Source organism: Triturus cristatus, chromosome 11 (genome assembly GCF_964204655.1).
Source record: "Triturus cristatus chromosome 11, aTriCri1.1, whole genome shotgun sequence".
NCBI classification, from domain to species: domain Eukaryota; kingdom Metazoa; phylum Chordata; class Amphibia; order Caudata; family Salamandridae; genus Triturus; species Triturus cristatus.
Genome location: NC_140594.1, coordinates 587,426,318 through 587,447,153, shown reverse-complemented (window position 1 = coordinate 587,447,153; position 20,836 = coordinate 587,426,318). Strand labels below are relative to the sequence as shown.

The following is a 20,836-nucleotide window of genomic DNA, read 5'->3' as shown; positions in this document are numbered from 1 at the left end:
ACTGCTGTGTCAACCACGGCGGTCCAAGACAGAAAATTCCACATATATCCCCACCACAACCTGGACCATTATTTTTGTCCCCACAAAACACTCCTGTTCTGGATGTCGGTTTTCTGAAAAACGCAAGAAATGTCAAGATACCACCTTGGCATTGTGGTCCTGACTTCACTTTTTTTTCTCCTAGAAGCTGCCCCCAGCAAGAAGACAGATAGCACTTCAGGGGAAAAAGGCAACCATCCTGGAGACAAACTCCAAGTTTGATGGGTGATCCACAGCTGGCTCATCCATCCGGAGAATAACATGCAGAAAACAGTGTCCCCCACAAATTGCCGAATGTTTTCCCTCTGAGCTTTTCCCAGAGATTTTGGCTGATCTCAGTAGCCTCAGACCCCATATGAAAGCTAGGAATTTGTAGTCCTGATGGGGCAAGTAAATTCTGATAACATTCCCACTGGGATTACCGGAAGCACTAAGAATCAAGCTGTAACTCACACACAGACACCCAGGCATTCAATCCACGAATACCCAGAGAGTTACACGCAGAGTCACAGCTAAACAGTGCTGCAGAATGATCATCATACTGGAGGGACCATCAGAGGTTCTAAAAGCACATCTATATTTGGAATCTGTTTCTGATTTTTGTTGATCCAATAGACGGTATCATCTCATCCACAGAATCTGTTCTCTCTGGACAAACTCAGGGCCAGATACATAAAGGTAAAGTTAGACCAAAAGTCTACCTTAGACCAAAAGTCTAACTTTTGATATTCATAAAGGTAAGTTACTACTAGCAACTTTACTACTAGTAATTTTACTAGTAGTAAGTTTATTACCAATAACTTTACTAGTAGTGAGTTTACTAGTAGTAAAGCTACTAGTGGTAACTTACCTTTGTGAATACCGAAAAGTAGTAAAGTTAGACTTTTAGTCTAAGTGAGACTTTTGGTCTAGCTTTACCTATGTGAACTTGGACCTCAGTGTTGAAACTTTTATTTACACTGCAACAGCGAGTTAATTGCAGAGTCATTAACAAGCACTAGACCGGATGACTCGTACTGGCCAACCCTATCAATTTAGACAGTAGTCACCACTTTGTAGTGATTCCTACCCTCTACCAATTTTAAGCTAATTCCTATAACTTTTTTAAACTTGCCTGTGATGGCAAAATTATCATACTGCACCCCAGCTCGCGATATTTACATTACGCCCTGGGAGCCGTGTCTGATACAACTAATAATGTAATGACTAGGCCGCAAGGGAATATCTAGGAGATCCCCGCTGCTGAATACCCACGACCCTCTAGGGAAGGTCAGGACTGCCGGGGAGGGCGATGTTAGGGAATTGGATGATGATTGTTGGAGGGAGGCCAAAAAGGCTGCTCGGTTTTACGTATCCCCTCCAATTTGTGACTTGCACAGTTTTACTACTTTCACAGGATATAATATAGCCCTCAGGGGCTCTGGCAGGTGAACAGGACACCTCACCAGGACGAAATGTAGTTTACCAAGAGCAAGTCTCAATGATATGGTCTGGTTGTGCACACAGATAGTGACCTATTGGGACCAAGTATACAAAGTCCTAGCATCAGTTCTGGACAGCCCTACTCAATCAGACCCTAATGTGGCCCGTCTGGGGATTATGGAGGGGTGGTTGGTCTCGAGGAGCCAGAGAACCTTAGTAGCAGAGGGATTCCTGGTGGCTAAAAGAGACACAGCTCATCATTTGCGGAGGAGGGCCCCTCCGCCCTTCGAGGACTGGACACGGGGACTGGACTACTGCTAAGCAGCAGAAATCGCAATCTATAAATGGAGAGGATGTGCTGCTAAGCATCGTGAGATATGGTTCCCAAGGCTTACGGCTATGAATGATACTGATTGAACGGCCATTGATAAATATGCCAGAGTTTCCCTTCCTATTCTTCTTCGTCATTGAACTAATATATGGTTATTGATTGTGTGGAAATACCTGCTGCCTTACATCATACATGCTCTCATGTGGTCTGTTTTGTGTATTCCTTGTTATAAAGTGTAATTAACAAAAAAAAAATTTAAGTGAGCAAATGGTTGATCTTGTCTATGAGGCTTCTCAAGGAGCACCACACACTAGTGCAACTCTTTCCCTCCCTACACAGAGACCACAGTACCTTTTCTGAAGTTGCTTGGAATCTTGGCATGTTCTGAGGCATCTTGAACTTGCCTTCTGGATGACAGTCTTGTTCCACAACCTCGTGTACTTCCTGGATATAGCGATGCTGAGATTGTCTCTTAGACCTCAAATGAAAATTGTGTTTTATATGCTTAAAACCTTAAAGGACTTGTTATCTGGACTTTCACCTAGGATGAATGCTGCTCAGACTAACTACCTACCTGTCCATGAGCACTGATGCTGGAGTGCTATTGGTTCAAGTATGGTATCTGCTGTGTTTTATTCCCTTATTCCCTTAGGGAATGGTAGATGGTGCATTCAGTATTGTTCTACAACATCTCAGCAAAAGAATCATCAATTGTAGGATACTCTAGAAACTTTTGACTGCTCCATTAGTTTGCGATCACTGAAGAATGATTCTCCGGTGACTGACTCTCAGGGAGAGAAGGTAGGTGGAGAATTAGCTCCCTTAACGCATTGATCCATTGCCTGTTCGGATCACAGTGAAAAGGCACTGTCAGGTTATTGATAAAGTAGTCTACCAGGACAAGGAGGTGATCTCTATCAGGAATGCGGACAAATCCAACACTCACTTGTATTGCATTGGTTTCATGATAGTGGAGGCAGGTGGTTCCACTGGCCTTGTCCCTGGGCACAAGAAGCAGCAAGTCATCATGTCTGTTAGTTGCCTTCTCATGTCCAAAGCACTAAATTTCTGATGAGTTTTCATTTTGATATTGACAATACCATGGTGTCCGGCATCACTAATGTCAATATACTTTAAAGAGTCATGGGCACACCACTACAATGACCCCCTACAGTGCAATTCTTCCTCTGTCAAAGAAGACTCATAGGGTACTTTGCAGAGAGCCTCAGTCACAAAACGTAATTTATAGCCATTACCCAGAGGCATTTTTTCGATGGTATTTTGTAATCTATGGCGAGGTTATCAGTTCCAGGAGTTGAAGAACCAATGTTCTGTTCAGTCCAGGGTGGGGGTTACAAAGGGAGATTACTGAAACAGCAGGATGACGCAGTTTGTGACGTGTGCAGATTTGGATGCAAAATCCCTAGAGATGGAATTGGTGACACCCCAGAGAATTGTGATGGCCTCCTCGTCGATGTGGGAGTGTCTTTGTTCTTTGGCAGAGAGAGCCAGGCTAGCACAGAAAGGGCGCCAATTATTCATTCGTCTGCTTTTGGGCGAGGGAGCACAGCCACTAATCCACCGGAACTGATGTCTGCAGATAGTTCTGTAGGTTTTCTAAGGTTGGTGAACATCAACATAGATTAGGATGACAGTGTTGCCTTTTTTCTACGCAATTCAAATTCCTGTTCTCTTTCCATTCCTACAAGCCATCTGTGGCTTGGTCATGAACATTGCAGTCGGAATAAACCACCCACAACAATCAACCATGCCTAGGAAACCTTTAACCTTCTTCTGATATGGTGCCGTGTCTTTTTCCTTGAAGTGCAGCCAAAGAACTTGTTTGATATCGGGAATTCGCACCTACTTAAGGCATTTTTTTCTTCTTCATAGAATTGATCAGATATGAGTAGCAAATGTGGTGATATACCTCGAAGATCTGTCTAGCAGCAACAGGTCGATTTTGACAACCACTTCGATCCGCTCACTTTGACTGCAGGGTCATCCACTGTGGGAGTGGTGTGCCATTCTCTTTTGATCAAGTTTTAGACATGTGCAAGTCAAGACTGATACATTCCTAAGTGGGCCGCTTAGGTTTCTTGGCAATAGCTATTGATGAGCTTGGTGGCATCAACTTCTCTGTGATGACAGATCCGCAGCTCATGTCTAATGGTATTCAACCTGTATCACAACTCAACAGGCTTGACAGAGCCATCAATATGTAGCTTGAGGCTCTTACCTCTTTGAGAGCCAGTGCCTTGGAATATGTCCTCAAACCAATTCAGCATGTCTACAAGCTCACTTCAGTGCGTTCAGAAAGTAAATGTGTTGAGATGGAGAGCTTTGGCAGCCTGACAGCTCAGGAGTGTGCCACGATTTCCCTTGGTAAATCAAGAAACGTGCCTTCATTTTGTGCTACTCTTCGTGCTCATGGGCGCTGCTTATGATAAATGCGTCTATGATGGGGATGCTGCAAAAGGTTTACATCTTGGTTTGAGTTGGCAACAGTTAGGTAGTAAATGTTCATCAATCAATCAAACCAGACCAATTAAGTGTGACTGTGTGAGGGTATCCAGGCGCTGGGGATCTTGCTGTGGAGGCTCAGTCGAACAGCCAGGTCTTGAGCCCTTTCCTTATCCGGAGGTGAAGAGGGAGGTCGTTCCAAGACTTGGCTGCAAGGTAGGAGAAGGAACAACCTACGCTGTGGCCTTCACATATGCAAGTGGTGTGAGTGAGGTGAAGAAAGGCGGATCGCAGTTATCTGGATGGTCAGTGGAAGTTCAGTTTATTGGTTTCAATAGCACTACAGTTCTCTGAGGCACTGGTATCAATTAAAGCGGTAATCGGTTGACTATGGCTGACAAGTTTGCATTTCTGGTGATACTTCGACGTACGTGCTTCAAGTGCTGGTGCTCAATATTACAATAAGGTCTGGCACATCTTTCTCTTCCTAGCCCATTGAGATCTATTGCAATGTCTTCATTCTGCATGAAATTCACTATATTTTGTTTTGCTGGATTATAATGTTGGCTCTTGTTGTGGGGCGCTGATGCAGAGTGCCACACCGTGGCAAAGTGAGTTTGCTGCATGCGGAGCAGGTTTAACCTTTCAGAAGGTAGGTTGAGCGAGGGAGAGTGCCATCGCCACAATACCTGCCACAGGCCTCCTTTGTAGGATGTTGATCTCTTGATTGAGCAAAATAATTTCCCAGTTAATGATTCCACAGGTTCTGCCTTGATGGAGACCCTTGGGAAGGAAGCCTCAGTATGTTATGCGCAGGTTTCCAACAGTTCATATGAGTGTTGTAGTGCGAGCATGTTTTGCAATGTTATCCTTGGTTCTTATAGAATCATCCTGTGAAGTTTTGCTGTGTTTTGTTGTGTGGTGTCCCTGTAAGATCTGGGCATCTATTTGCTTTTCTGGGGTAAGTAAACTCGCAGTGGCAGCCAACTTGCCTAGCCACGCGTGGAAGACATTGAGAGGCTCTTTGTCCCTGTTCTTCTACAGCCTACATTGAACCTCTTGTACCTGAGCTTGGACTCGCTCCCCAATCCCATGTTGAATTTTATAGTCATCATTGCAGTTGCAATTACAGGAAGAGCTTTCAGACTTTTTCTCCCATGAAACGGAGAAGAAAGGGGCACCTGGAAGTAGTGGGTGGCCCCATTATTGCAAAGTGATAGTTCACTAGCCTTGAAACCCACAGCTTCCACATGGTTGCAAGGGAGAACTGGAAAGACAGTATGTCAAACGGCAGCCATTGTATTGAGTCGGTCTGCAGCGTGCTGGAGTAGAAAGATGGCTGGGACATCTGGGAATGGTGCGCCGAGGGCTGAAAATAGGGCAGAATTGGGCAGCCAAATCAGGACTGATGTGGTATAGGCAGGGCCACTCCAATAATGTAATTGTGCAGCCGCGGAGTTTTTGGCATATAGATTTGACGCATTTGATATTTGATATTTATTCATTTGATATTTATTAATTTATAAAACACCTGAATCACCCCCCAAGAAGTATCTCCACATTATAAAGTTGCTACAGCCATCCACCGAATAGGAACGGATTAGAAAAATGAGGTTTAAAGGAGCCTTCTAAACTGTAAATGATCTGGGCATTGTCGCAAGAGGATAGGGAGTTGGTTCCAATAAAAGGGGGCTAGGTGGAAAAAAGCTTTACCACCTGGGCGAGATTTTTTATAGCGTGGAGCAAGAAGTAAAGATTTGGTCCATGATTGAAGGGACCTAAGTGGCAGATATTTGGTAAGTTTATCTGCTAGATAACTGGGACCTTTGCCATTAAAAGATTTGTGAACAATGCAGCAGATCTTAAATCTGATCCACTTCCGCACCGGAAGCCAATGCAGTTGTTGCAGAAGAGGGAGGGAGACCGTTTGGGGTGGAGCATTGGAGACCAAGCGAGACACAGTGTTCTTGACTACTTGCAATCTATTTAGGGAGGCTTCATTAGCTAAAATCAGCAAAGCATTGCAATAGTCCAGGCGGCCTGGATAACATTTTTCCGAGTGGTTAAAGGCAGGAAGGGGTATACCCTACAGAGAAGACTTAGCACATGGAAGCATGCGACAACAGTGATTTGGGCGTGCTCCTTCATTATCAATTTCTGATCCAGGCAGACTCCCAGATTGTTAACCACCAGTTTGGGAGTCGGCGCGGTGCCCAATTCCTCTGGCCACCATCTTGGGGACCACCTCACCGATTCCTCTCCGAACAACATGATCTCAGTTTTCCCCACGTTAAGCTGGAGGAAGTAATCCCTCATCTAGCCGACAATGGTCGTCATGCCCTCCGAAAAGGTAGACTGGACATTGGGATTGTTTTTATCAAAGGAAAGTAGGAGCAGAGTATCATCAGAGTAAGATAAATTGCTTAGAAATCCTACTTAGGGAACGACATATATGTTAAATAAGGTTGGAATGAGACAGGAGCCTTGAGGTACTCCCTTAGTCAGTCTTGTAGTCTTAGAGCGGAAAGGGCCTAGGTTGATAGTCTGTGTTCTATCAGACAGAAAACTTGACATCCATTGTAAAGCTTTCCCTTGGAGGCCAATTTCCCTAAGTCTCCTGAGCAAAGTCTGATGGGAAATCATGTCGAAGGCTGCCAATAAATCAAGCAGCACAAGAAGCACTGCTTGTCCGTTTTCTAGGGATATTCTAATGCTGTCAGTGACAGCAATCAAAGCTGACTCCGTACTGTGTCTGGGTCGAAAGCCCGACTGAGATGGATTGAGGCAGCTTAAAGCTTTGATAAAGTCAGACAGATGTTTTTTGATATGTTTTTCTAGTACCTTGCTCAGGAGAGGTACCAATGAAATGGGGCGATAATTAGATAAATCCTCAATGGGGGCCTTAAGGTTTTTACGGCTGGGGATTATTTGCGCCGCCTTCCATTCAGGGGGGAGATGACCCTCTTTCATAGAGCAATTGAGGATTGAACAGATCAGGGCAGCAAGTTGTTGGGAGAGCAGTGAGGTGGTCTTAGCTGGAATAATGTCCAGTGGGGAGCCTGATTTTACTATATTTAGAAGCGACTCTACATCCTCGGGCTTAAGTGCAGGAAAGTTGTCTAACATCTGTGCATTAGATGTGGTCGCTAGGTGATCTGGCATAGTGTCCATCTGAGAGCTACCAGCTAAGGTGATTTTATTGTAGATCAATTCAATTTTCTGAGTAAAATGAGTTGCTACCTTATCACATAGGGCTTGGGAGGGAGCTTCTTCATTGTTGCATGCCTTGGGATTGGTGAAGGATTTTAAGATTTGAGAGAGAGTTCTGGGGGCATTCCCTGCCTGTTCAAGTTGCTGGGCTATGAAGGCTTTACGAGCAGTTTTAATGTTTTTATGATATTGAGCCAAGGCCGATTTGTATCTTTCTTTATCCTGTATATCATGAGAAAGGCGCCAGTGTCGTTCCAGTTTTTTGCAGCAACTCTTTTCTGTCTGGAGATTTGGGGAAAACCATGCTGTCTGGGGGCATCTGGTTAAGCTGGGGCACTTTTTTAAGGGAGCTAGAGGATCGATGGTGGTTTTAATTATAGAATTAAAATGGACCAGGCACTCCTCTACATTGTCTGAGTCAGGATTCTGGGGTGTTGGGATTATATCCCGGAAGTGGTCGGGCGTAAGTTTGTGCCACTGTCTGCACCACCTAAGAGGGTTTGTGTGGGGGACATTGTGTGTTCTAGGACTCCTGATTTGAAACTCTATTAAAGAATGGTCCGTCCATGTCAATGGGTAGGTAGCTCCACAGAAAATATTAGGAGAGTTAGCAAAAATAAGAACTTACGTGTTACCAGCTGAGTGAGTGGGGCCATTGTTGAACTTAGTTAACTTGAGTGTGGTTAGATCTGCCAGAAATGAAGAGGCATCTTGATTTACGGTGTTTTCACTGTGGACATTAAAGTCTTGTAGAAGCAAAAAGTTTCTAGTTGAGATGACATGCGGAGAAATAAGTTCCATAAGTTGAAGTGAGAAGTCAGAGAGGGGGCCCAAAGGTCGGTAGATGAGAGCGCTTTTCAACTGTGTTGAGAGAGCAAGTCAATTCTGAATACTAAGATTTCCAATGTGCCATTACTTAGTTGATCAAGTATAGAAACTTTAATGAAATCCATATGGAGAATGGCTATGCCCCCCCCACCTTCGTCAGTCTATCCAGATTTTGGATATGATAACCTTCTGGAAGTGCCACTGCGATTGCAGGGGTAGAGCTGGGTTTAATCTAGGTTTTGGTCAGAAATGCCATATTGGGGAGTTTAGATGAAAATAAATCCCAGATTTCAACTGCCTGTATAGGCAGAGATCTGACATTGCTTAATAGGCAATTCCAGCCTCGGTTTTCTAGAGGAGTCTGGGGAAAGGGGTCAGTCTCGTTGCAGCGGCAGAGTTGACTATTGCCCAGGTCAAATGTCATACTGTTAGTAGAAATCTGTTCCATTTTCATACTCTGGAATCGACCTAAACTTGAAGGGTCCTTCCATGACTGTAGAAGTGTTGAGCATGGCATTTTCAGATGTATGCCATTGTTTGGGCTACCTTCTCTGATCTTGAGGAGTTCTTGACTAGTATATGTGCACAAGTCCCTTAGTCTATTACCTGAGACCGAAGCAAAACAGGCAGGGGTCTTGGCTACGCCCAGGCTTGGACGAGGCAGACGGGCTCACCTTAGGTGCGCCTTCAGCGTGCCAGCGACACGCCCGCTGCGCCTCGTGCCAGGCATCTGATTAAGAAGTGAGGCTCGCAGCTAGACTGCTGACCACAGTTCTGTTACACCCGGAAGTGCCAAAAGGCCACTTCCACTTTTGTGTAGTCTCCCTCCACACAAACGGGAGAACATGTGGTGGACCGGGGAGGAACGTGACCGTCAGAGCAATACTGTGGGCAATAGGTAGTTTGTGCTAGCAGTTTAAACTAAAACATGAGCAACCATGTAAGCAAGTAAAGGTATCGGCTAGAAACACCTTGCAGGTGAAAATTACACTAAAATGCTGCAGTTCATAGAATTCTGTTATCCGATCTGTGAGCTGACTAGCGCGTCTGCTGCGCATCATGCCAGGCATCTGATTAAGTAGTGAGCCTCGTAGCTAGACTGCTGACCTCAGTTCCTTTACACCCAGAAGTGCAGAAAGGCCACTTCCACATTTGCACAATAATCCATCATCCACTGCATTATCTGCAGAGTTGAACAGAACAAAATAAGTTTCTAGCTCAAATGGTTCAAAAGTTACTAAAAACGTGGCGACACGTGCTTGTGCACAGTGGAAGGCCCTTTGCAAAGGTTGACTGGTAACCTCTCTGTTGCTTCTTGCTATATTTGTATGTTAGACTGGTACTAATGATGTGCAATCGATGCCCAGACTGTGATAACAAGTGTAAAAATGACAAAATAATGAAGTAATACTATCACAAAATGTGACGCATTGTGCTGCATAATTTGCCTTTTCTTGCTGCATAATTTCCTTAACCCTGCCACATAATTTGACCCTCTCCTGCTGCATGAATCCAGTAGCCATGGCCATAGTGTTTCAGGACAAAGGGCAGTCCCTTCAGTCAGCTGGCATGCCAGACAGAAGGTACTGAACTCATTCGGGCAGAGATTGAGAGGATACAGGGAGTGAGGCACCGAGGATGGCATCAGTAGTGACAGTGGCCTGATTTAGAGTGGGGCGGTTGGCCCGCCTTGTCTCCTGAGTTCTGTAGAATGCAACAAGTGCTCATGCCCTTTGCCAATGGATCACCCAGCAATGGACACAGAAAGCTTGATTCAGGTGTGGAGCGGGAGTCACGCCTTCCAGAGCAGGGACGCATGGCTTCAAGCTCGGTTGCTGCTCACCATTGAATGACAAGGGGTGACCAAGAAAGGGACTTCAAGGCTGGTCCCTAGCTTCTCAAGGAACGAATAAAAAATGGAGCATTTATTTTGAATATTTAGATAGGCCAATACGTTTCAAGCAAATGTATGTGCAGTTTTGTGACATAAAAGGTACTTACAATCAGGCTTTTAAGTGGGCTGAGTCATGCCGGTGCTCAGCACCAGCAGTTCTAAAAAGCAGGTGCCGAGACGGGTCCCTATCAGGCTCTCCATTTTCGTCCTCACCCTCGGTGAACAGATAAATCTTAACTCTGCGGCAGTACCACTGCTCAAAGCCTTTGCTGTAACTTCAAAGAAACTCGTTATAGTTCTTTCACAGTCTCATCATTTCAAAATGGAAGCATTTTCAATATTATGTACAACGAAGCCATAGTTGTTGCTTATTTATCTTATGCAGCTAACAACCATTGGCAAAGCCAATAGTCCTGGCTTGTTGTAGATGTAAAGGTACTTGCTGTATGATATATCTGGATGCAACGATAGACACAGCAAAATGTTAGACGGACGGCACACTATGCTAAGCACAGATTTTTAGCTTGGGTATATTTAAGCCACGCCCTTAACTACTTCAGCCATGCCCCAGTTTTTTAATCCCACTTAAAGCCCTGCTTAGAATACATACCATAGAAAGGGCGAAAAACTGCTCTAGGTTTGGTTTAGCCCAGGTTGGTGTGATGCCAGTGGAACTGGTGTGAAATACAACTTGCTCAAAAATAAAAAATAGAAATGGCTTTGAAAAAAATTGTGATGGCGGGAAAAACTGACAAAAAGTGAGGACTAAGAAGAACAATTGGGCATATTATCAAGACAGGCGATAAAATTATCGCCGCTTTAGCGGCAGGAAACTGCCGCTAAAGCGGCGATAATGGGCTTGATAATATGCCCTGGAGAATTCCCATAGAAGCCCATGTTTTGGTGACAACATGGGCTTCTATGGGAATTCTCAAGCGCATATTATTAAGACCATTATCGCCGCTTCAACTGCATTTTTCTGCCGCTAAAGCGGCGATACTTTTAACTCCATGCTTGATAATATGCCCCTTTATTGTTTCAGAAAATTTCTACATGCTCTTGCATAGCACTTATTAGAGTAGCAAAATAATCGTAATACATTTTCTATTTTTTATGAATTCCTTCAGAAGCCAGAGACCAAATTATCCCTCTTTAAGTTGTAAGCAACAACGAATTTAGGCGATACAATTCCGCAAAGACTTCTGTCCCAAAGGCCCAAATGACTTTTATTTTTCATTCGCACAAATCTGCTTATACCACAATTTCACCGTCCTGATGATGACCCAATAAACTATTTCAGTTTGAACCGCCGTCCATCATTGCCCATTGGTGCTACTTCCTAAAGAGGACAGGCTGACAGGGCTCGCAGCTGCTTGTCTGCTTTGACTGAAATCAGAAAGCACAACTGCAGGAGGGAGAAGGAAGGCAGTCAACTTGTGACTGGGGGCTGCATGGACGTCAATTCACTAAAATGCCAGGGGTAGCAGAAGTGACATTGCATGCCGATGACCTTTACTTTGACTCACACACATATGCTTACTCATACCTACACATTCACACACTCTTGTGCACATAAACACAATCTCTCTTGCAAGCATGCATACAACATACATTTACTTACCTTAGCTTCCAGATGGGGTCATATTCCAGCTAATGTACTCCATTTTTTATTACATTAAAAGTGAATAATATTATTCACTATTTGTATAATAAAAAATTGACAGAGACCAGGCAAGTGGAGCTCCAACCAGCGTCCATTAGGAAGAGCAGTGCCAGGGGTAGCAAGGGGCAAGCCAGGGGTCGCAGCTGCGACCCCTAAATGAAGTCTATGGGGGCTTAGTTAAGAATGGCAGGCAAGGTATTGCTGAGGTATACTGGATTAATCCTGTACCAACATTTTTTTGTGTTTGCAAGAAATCTAACGTTATGATCTGTAGATACACACTTTTTTTCTTTTATTTTCTATTGCACTGGGTAAGCACTTGAGCACAACGCATTTTTGCCTTTGGCATATGACTATTTAAAGGTATTAAATACTGCAATGTTGAATTTCATTGTGTAGATTATTTGTATGGTAGGTAGCTATATACAGAGGCGAAGGGCCCGATTCACCAAGGGGCTCCGCACCCATGGTGGAGGCCCTGCAGTCATGGATGGACTTCCGCAATGAGATGTCGCACTGCAGAGGTCACGCCACGACTGTGTGGCCTCCGAAAAGAGTGTGGAGGCCCTTTGTGAGTCTTGCCTGAAGAGTTTTTCTGTGTTGGTCATTAATTGGCACATCAATATATTGCATATTCAAATACATACTGCATAGAACCACTGTAGTGAGAGTAGATTTACTGCCCCAGGTTACAAGTGGTTATAGGACAGTCCCTTTGTGTTGATAGTGAAACAAGGATGCAACACACATACAGACTTGGGGATCATTACCTTGTCACGGCCAAACCTTCGCAGAAACTTGTAGGGCCAGCTGTACAGGGTTTTTCCCGTCTCCTGGTGCCACAAGTCCAAGGCGTCCTTCTGTGCCTTTAGCATGTAGGCGCCCTTAAGGTGGCACCTCTCAGAGGCCTCCGTGCTTCTTACAGTCACCTCAAACTTTTTCAGGTCTGCTGGAAGAAAAAATTAACCAAACTATCACCAGGATCTTTCAGTTAGTAACACGTGTGTGAATGATTGGGAATACTAGAAATGTCAGGCTTTAGAACTCATATTAGTAAAACAGAGATATAAGGCATGGTGGGACAGGATCAGAGATTAAGGCACGCAGGGGCTACCAGCAATGCTAAATCTGGAAATGTGGCAAAATCCATGGGTAGATGCGTGGTAACACGCACGCCACACCAGTGGAACGCCTCCCTGGGGCAGAGTAATGCAACGCAGCAATTTGCACTGTGCTGCGTTAATCTACAGTTGTCAAGTCACTCCGGGCCACACAAGGTAGCCTTGCGTGGCTTAATTAATCTGACTTTGTATCTGTGTCACCCTTGTGCCCCCTTGCGTGGCACAAGAGCAACGCAAAAATGATAAATATGCCTGAACAACAGAAGGACCAGAATTAGAATGGAAAGGCAGAGTTAACAGATTCAGATTGTATTTATGGGGGGCAAGTTTAGGGCACTGAGACAGAGAGGTCGGGTTAGGTGAATGAGATAATAGGAATGGAGGGGCAGGTGTAGGAGATTGAGAGATTACATATGGAAGGACAAGATTAGGACATTGAGATACTAGATTAGAGGGGGTAGGCTTAGGAGAATGTGTTCATAAATATATAGGTGTGGAATTACAAGACTGAAATACCAGATAAAGAAACACAGATTTATTAGGCACAGGCCATACCATACAGATTAGGAGACAGGATAATGAGATTGAGACAGAATAAATGGAAGGAGCAGAATTGGACATTGAAATGCCATAGATGATGGGGGAGTATAGGAAAGTTGGGGAACTATTTATACAGTGGGAGTTGTAAGATGTTGTAACACAAGTTCTGGGGAGAGTATTTAGGAGATTAGGGCCCTCAATAAGGCTGGGAAGGTGGGTCCCGGCAGTCACATGGTGCTGCGGCAGCGGAGGAACCAAGTTCGCCGGCCGTTTCGTGAACCTTTCGGCATAGTTACAGTTCTCTGCTGTACGGTTTGGGATTTTTTACCAGACCTTCTATTGTGAACAAGGAAGGAGCACTTCTGCATCAGTGCTCAATGCTGACTGACCCACCATGCCAAAGCTGCACAGCAGACTGATTGGCATTTGTTTTTTAATTTTTCCAAACACAAACCATGAGTGTGTTATAAAATAAAATGTAATATCAATGTCACTAACCCCCTAGGAGCCTTTTTCTTTCAGCAGATGGGATCCATGGCCTGTTTTAGCTGCCAAGACTATCATGAAGTGCCGGGCAGAGCCGGGCAGGAAAAGAAACGTGTTGGGTGACTTTCTAACAGCATGGACTCAATGGTTCTGTGGGAGCTGGCCCACTGGTAGGATACTTCCAACGGTGGCCAGGCTGAAGCTCCAATATCAGAAAGACATCATTTCGCATAGAAGTAAATAAGGTGCAGAACTGAAAGGTAGACTAACGGGGCACACACCAATTGTTAGCAGATGCCACCCTACCACCCACCTCTGAATGCTGCAGTGGGATGTTAGTTATGGGAAGGAAAGATTAGGAGACAGAAACTCTAGCTGTGAGTAGCGGGGTGTGGTGGTAGACATAAAACTAAGTGGTGGGATATCATTGACCCTAGTAATAGGTGGCGAAGTGAGCTAAAGAATGATGATGGATTAAACCCAGATCAGTTGACTGGGGGTGAATGCTTGCAATGTTCAACACTCATCATCCCCTTTGTTTTTGCTTTGTTCGGCCTAAGTTGGCAGGGTATGCCCAGACGTGGGTCCCTTACTCACTTTGCCACTGGATTCAAGCTAGCCTGGCTGATGATGGCTGATTAGCCAGAAACCGGTCCCAGGATGATTGTTTCCGGTCCAGGGAAGACATGGCTTGGCAGTTCGGGCTGCACTGTTCCCATGAGGCACAGGTCAGACTGATTTGCATATGGTCATGTCTGAACTGGGGTGGCAGAGTGAGCTAAAGAATGATGATGGATTAAACCCAGATCAGTTGACAGGGGGTGAGTGCTTGCAATGTTCAACACTCCGTCCATCATCCCCTTTGGTTTTGCTTTGTTCGCCCTAAGTTGGCAGGGTATGCCCAGACATGGGTCCCTTGCTCACTTTGCCACTGGATTCAAGCTAGCCTGGCTGGTGACGGCTGATTAGCCAGAAACTTGTCCCAGGATGCGTGTTTCCGGTCCAGGGAAGACATAGCTTGGCAGTTCGGGCTGGACTGTTCCCATGAGGCACAGGGTTAGACTGATTTGCATATGGCCATGTCTGACCTGGGGTGGCGGAGTGAGCTAGAGAATGATGATGGATTAAACCCAGATCAGTTGATTGGGGGTGAGTGCTTGCAATGTTCAACACTCCGTCCATCATCCTCTTTGGTTTTGCTTTGTTCGCCCTAAGTTGGCAGGGTATGCCCAGACGTGGGTCCCTTGCTCACTTTGCCACTGTATTCAAGCTAGCCTGGCTGATGACGGCTGATTAGCCAGTAACCGGTCCCAGGGTGCTTGTTTCCGGTCCAGGGAAGATATGGCTTGGCAGTTCGGGCTGGACTGTTCCCATGAGGCACAGGGTCAGACTGATTTGTATATAGCCATGTCTAAACTGGGGTGGCGGAGTGAGCTAAAGAATGATGATGGATTAAACCCAGATCAGTTGACTGGGGGTGAGTGCTTGCAATGTTCTACACTCCGTCCATCATCCCCTTTGGTTTTGCCTAGTAATAAGTATTCAGTGATTTAGAACTATAGACTCAACGCCAAACATGTCTGAAAATATGCTAGAAACAGCTGGTCCGGTATTAGAATCACCAGTCGACACTAAATGGCATGTTTCTAAGTTTCTTACAGTTTTAAGGACTGACAGTCAGACTTAGTTTTTCTGTTGGTATCCTCGCAAAACTCCCCTGATGGCAAAAGGCTGCCAGAGGCCATATCTTTTGTGTGGAATTTCGCAGGAGTTGTGGAGTAATAATGGCAAACCTCTTATTAATTTCCAGGTATGTCTGTGCTGGTGCAGTTTGAAAAAATTGACACAGAACTAAATTTCCTGACATGTTTTCCCTTCAACATTACTACAGTCAGATTTGGACTGAGGGGCAATGCACAGTGATGCTGTATCAGGATAATAAAGGTCCAGGAAAAGTCTCTTAATAAAGATGTTAATGTCTAAATAAGACTACAGCTTGCGCAACAACATATTCGGTGCCTGCAGCTCCCAGTGTGCATCATAAGGATCTTTTAATTCCCACATGTTACTGCTAGGTGTTAGGTTAGGCCACACATGCACCAAGTGTCAGTGAAGAGCTACAAATTGCAACTCAAAAGGAACATAATGTGGTCCCTGTGGTGCACGGTACCTCTGCGTTTAAGCTGAACCCCCCCTCTTTCCAAGGCGTACAGATATTTTGGATTTGACATGACTATGCTTAGAAAATAACACAAGAGGACAAGCTTGATGTTTGGGGTCAACATCGAGGGTTGGTAAGAGCTCCAAATGTAGGAGACAATCAGGCTCATGGCCCTGGGTTTACTACCCAGCTCCATGTCACCAGGCCACCCTGTTCCTTGTCTGGGTTTTAAGTCCACACATTAATGTGCTCTTTGACTTGTAGTCATCAGTGACTACAATTAACCCTGTTGGACTGCCGCATCTGACAAAGATTTGAGGGAAGTCCAATACTAGAAATATGGGGTCCTGTCCACCTGTAACTAGATGTCAACCTAGGGTGCTGGCCTACTCTATGCAAGTGACACATCTTCCTTGCACTGAGAGGTACCAGCCAGTCTGATCCCCACGTTAGCCTCCCAGAATGTGTCTGTGAACATATTGAACACCAAAATAGTCTGTGACCTACTTCCAAGCAGCTCAAGTGATAAGTTCTAGTTGAACTTAGTTCCACCCCTTCCCAGAAAGGAGGAATCAAAGCTGGTTCTGCAACTCTGAAGTCCTTCATGACCACAGAGTCTAATGATCAAAATTAAGTCATGACGCCTTGTTTGCCCAGTGGGTTTGGAGGTGGGCATGTGTGGTCATGAGCACAGATGCTTCCTTGAGTCAAGGCTTGAGAAGGACCACAATCTGACCTATCAATTCAATTCAATTCAATTCAATTCAAAAGACCTTTATTCGGGTTTCATAAAATCCATAAAAGTACAGCAAAAACAATTCATTTACACAATAATACAATCCATAAAAACACCACAATGAAAACAATTCATTTTCAAAAATGCAACTCTCATAAGACAATTTTCAGGGATTTTCCATCATTTTGCGTGCACGTACTATTAATCTCAGAAAAGTGCTAGTGCGAAAGATTAATTCGTCTGTATCCAGGGAGAATAATAATGAGCAAGATTCCCCCAAGGGAAGGGGTCTTAATTTTCTCAAATAAGGAGTTAAAAACCAGTTAATATATTTTAAATAAAATTTACAAAAGAATAGGAAGTGGATATCATTCTGTTTACTAATGCCATCACATGGGCATGGGTTATATTCTACTGTATGATGATAACCCAGAGGGAAGGCCAGCAAGAATTTTACAGAACCTGCCCTTAAACGAAAGAGCAAGGATCGTTCCCAGTTAGACATGGGGAGAGTGAGGTAGAGTGGTAGTGGATACCTACACAAATCATTCCCCATGTATGTGACAACAGAAGATTTGAGTGACTCCCTCCCCATTCTTTCTAAGTTAAAAAGTGCATAAAGTGCTTGTTTAACCACAACCTTATCTTTCGGCTCAATTCTGGTTGGTTCGGAGAAAAGGTCGCCTTTATCCACGGCGCGCAATGTATTAAAAAATTCAGCTAACCAAGGTATTAGCAGGCCGTGGTCACACTTTAGGCAATCTTTTATGATATTTTTTGTTAAGCTCGCTGAATTATTTATCCAAATCCTAATCCAGAATAGGGCTGGTCTAGCTCTAATGAAGTCACAAACATAGGGGAGATTTAATTCTTTATGACAGATGAATTCAGAAGCGGAGAAAGGTGCACCCAATATTTTCCTGCAAAAATGATTTTCCTCACGCTGGATCCCTGGATTTCTCCCCGAACCCCAGACCTCAGCCCCATACGTGGCTACAGGAATGCACTGTAATTTAAAAAAATTTAAGATGGCTCTAGTGGCACCTATTCTCTTCGGGCGTGGGAGGCTCAATATAGAATTGGTGGCTTTCGAGAACTTACCCATGGCGTGGGCAGAATGCCCACTCCATGAGCCATTCGCAGCGAAAACCAACCCTAAGTACGGAAAAGAGGTTACGGATTCTAGTTTATCCGAGCCTACATTTATAATATTAAGCTTCCTTTTCCCAGGTCCACAAGACATAATAAAAGATTTTTTTAAATTTACACGCAGGTCTAATGTCTCCATATGTTGGACAAAAGTTCCAACAAGCAAACGAAGAGCATTAGGGGTGCGGCCCATAAGGACCGCATCGTCTGCGTATAATAAAACTGGTAATGGGTTCCCCTGAATAATTGGAACATCTCTCGTCACTTGTTTCAAGGCTTTGGCAAGACCGTTAATATAAATAATAAATAGCAGGGGTGCTAAAACGCACCCCTGCCTAACCCCCCTGCCTATTTTTATGGGTCCAGATACATCTCCACCGGACCCGATCCTAACTTGTGCTTTGAGGTCAGTGTGAAGGTAAGCCAGAAAGTTTACAAGAGCTTCATCCAGACCATAGTTAGAAAGCATAACCCATAATTTGGATCTATTAACTAGGTCAAAAGCGGATGAGAGGTCCATGAATGCGAGATAGATTGGGCTTGATCGAGCAACATTATACTTATCAACAATCAATTTTAAGTTTAAACATTGCTCCACTGTGCCCACGCCGCTCCCAAATCCCATCTGGCATGAGTCCGGTAGGTCTGTGTCTTCAGTCCACTCTATCATCCTATTATAAATAACTCGTCCAAGGATTTTTAAAGTATTATCCAAGAGCGAGATTGGGCGATAGTTAGCTGGATCTGACCTATCGCCCTTTTTAAAAATGGGAACTATGGTACTAGTGGCCCAAGTTTCAGGCATAGGCACCATTGGCAAGCTGTTAAAAACATTAAGGAGAATTGGAGCCCATAAGTCCGTGTTATGCTTAATAATATCTATAGGGAGTCCATCGGGACCGGGGGCCTTGTTACCAAGGCTCTCTTTAATAGCTGTGACTACCTCAAAGAGGTCAATCTCGAGGCTGCATGACTGCTCCGAAGTAGAAATAGTTACTTCTTCGGAAGGAGTGGCATATATTTTAGAGAAATGGGCCTCCCAACTACTGCTAGTTATGTTACAGCTGATTGGGGATAAATGTTTCCCCATGTCTCGCATCTTCCTGACAGCTGACCAGAAGGGGCCGCTGCTCTTCAAATTAGCGCTTTCAACCAGCGTTTCCCACTGTTCTGTCAACAGTGCGGCCTTCCTTTCAGTTGTTTTTAATTTATAATTTTTCCTGGCCAACTGTACCTCTAGTGTGCACCTTGGTTAAGAAGACAGTGCCTTACGTAGTTCCCTATTTGCCATGGAACAGGTGGAATCAAACCATCTTGGTTCTTTCACTATCTTTGGCAATGGAACTGACAACAATTTTTTAATTACTAGACACAGTTTGCCAAAATCAGTGATTATTCTATGGTTATTTCCATTTGAGAGTAAACAAGAATTAATTAGTTCAGGATGGTCATTCCGCACACTTCCTAAAATAGCTCCGCTATCAATTCCCCTCCATTTTAGCCGCAGGCCATCACCAGATGGTGTGATGTCTCTTGCGCCATTAAATTTCGCATGTACAGGGCCGGAGCCTAAATGCAGAGTGATTGTGAGGGGATTATGATCGCTGAATTATGTCTTTATTACCTTGGATTCCAGCACGCGATCCACTAAATAGGGGGACATAAAAATAACGTCAATAGTTGAGCAACAATCTCTCCCCCTGAACGTAGGGACATAATCCATACCAGGTGATTGACACACTTCCATAGCATTACTAAGGGTGTGCTCACTTAGTATGTTTGCCAGTTCAAACCCCCTTTTTTCAGCTTGGTCTATAATATTATTAATGTCCTTAGCCCAACATTTCTTTGTAAATTTAGCATTGAAGTCCCCCCCGATTAAAATCCCTATCTCCTCCTCTGATTCCAGATTTGTTTCCAATTTCCGTAGGGTCTTAGAGAGTGCTATATAGTTCATATTGGGTGTAGAATGAAAATCATTGTTATAAAAATTAATTATATAAATCCTGGATTTTTGGTTCAACTCAAGAGCCTGGATATTCGGATTCCCTTCTGATAAATCTTTGATAGTTCCTCCCATCAATGTGCTAATACCTATAAATAATCCTCCCACTGCACGGCCAAAAATAGGCTTACTTGAAGTTACACTGAAGCAGTGGTAACCCTCAATAAATAAATTGCTAACAGCCCATGTCTCCTGGAACATAACAATATCTTTATCATCCAATAGCTTGACCCATTGAGGGTCAAGTAATCTTGGTTCCAGCCCAGCGACATTCCAGCTAAGAATTGACAGTTTAGAGCGTCTTGGAGCACGAGAGGTATTATACCCACTAAGCTGCTTAAGTTGAGTTGGTAGGGTAATTATGTGCTCATGTGTGGCTGGGGATATAACCGGAGCAACATATGGTGCCATTATCTCAGTTTTATTGATTTGTATGTAATGAGGATTTTCCCCGGTGATGATAGATACGTCTTCACTCTCTCTATCTCTTTCCCCAGTCAATCCTGACATTCCAAGTTGGAAAGAGCATATTCAAATCGATTATGCGTTGGTATATTATATATATATACCTTGGCTCATTCTGGGGCATATTAAGATTTTGCTTGAGCCTTTCATATGATCTCTCCCTTGGATTGAAATAAGAGGGAGTGGGGAGAGGTAAATATGACAAGTGATGCGATGGAGGTATAATCCGATGGCCTATTGAACGACCATTCCTAGGGTTACAATTAAAATCCTGGTGAGGGTGTCCATAGCCATTCATAATGTTGTGATTCGTGCCGAGTTGG

At 44.2% G+C, this 20,836-nt stretch overlaps 1 protein-coding gene across 2 annotated transcripts in view; it reads right to left on the bottom strand.

Annotated features, from left to right (window-relative positions):
- DOK2 (docking protein 2) overlaps positions 1 to 20,836 on the bottom strand; it is a 167,909-nt gene that overhangs the window by 7,356 nt on the left and 139,717 nt on the right. The window contains exon 4 of one of the 2 annotated variants that reach the window (XM_085633856.1): positions 12,621 to 12,799. In XM_085633856.1, coding sequence (XP_085489982.1) covers positions 12,621 to 12,799 — 179 coding nt within the window. The remainder of the gene's footprint in view (positions 1 to 12,620; positions 12,800 to 20,836) is intronic. The other variant, XM_085633857.1, reaches the window with a different exon arrangement.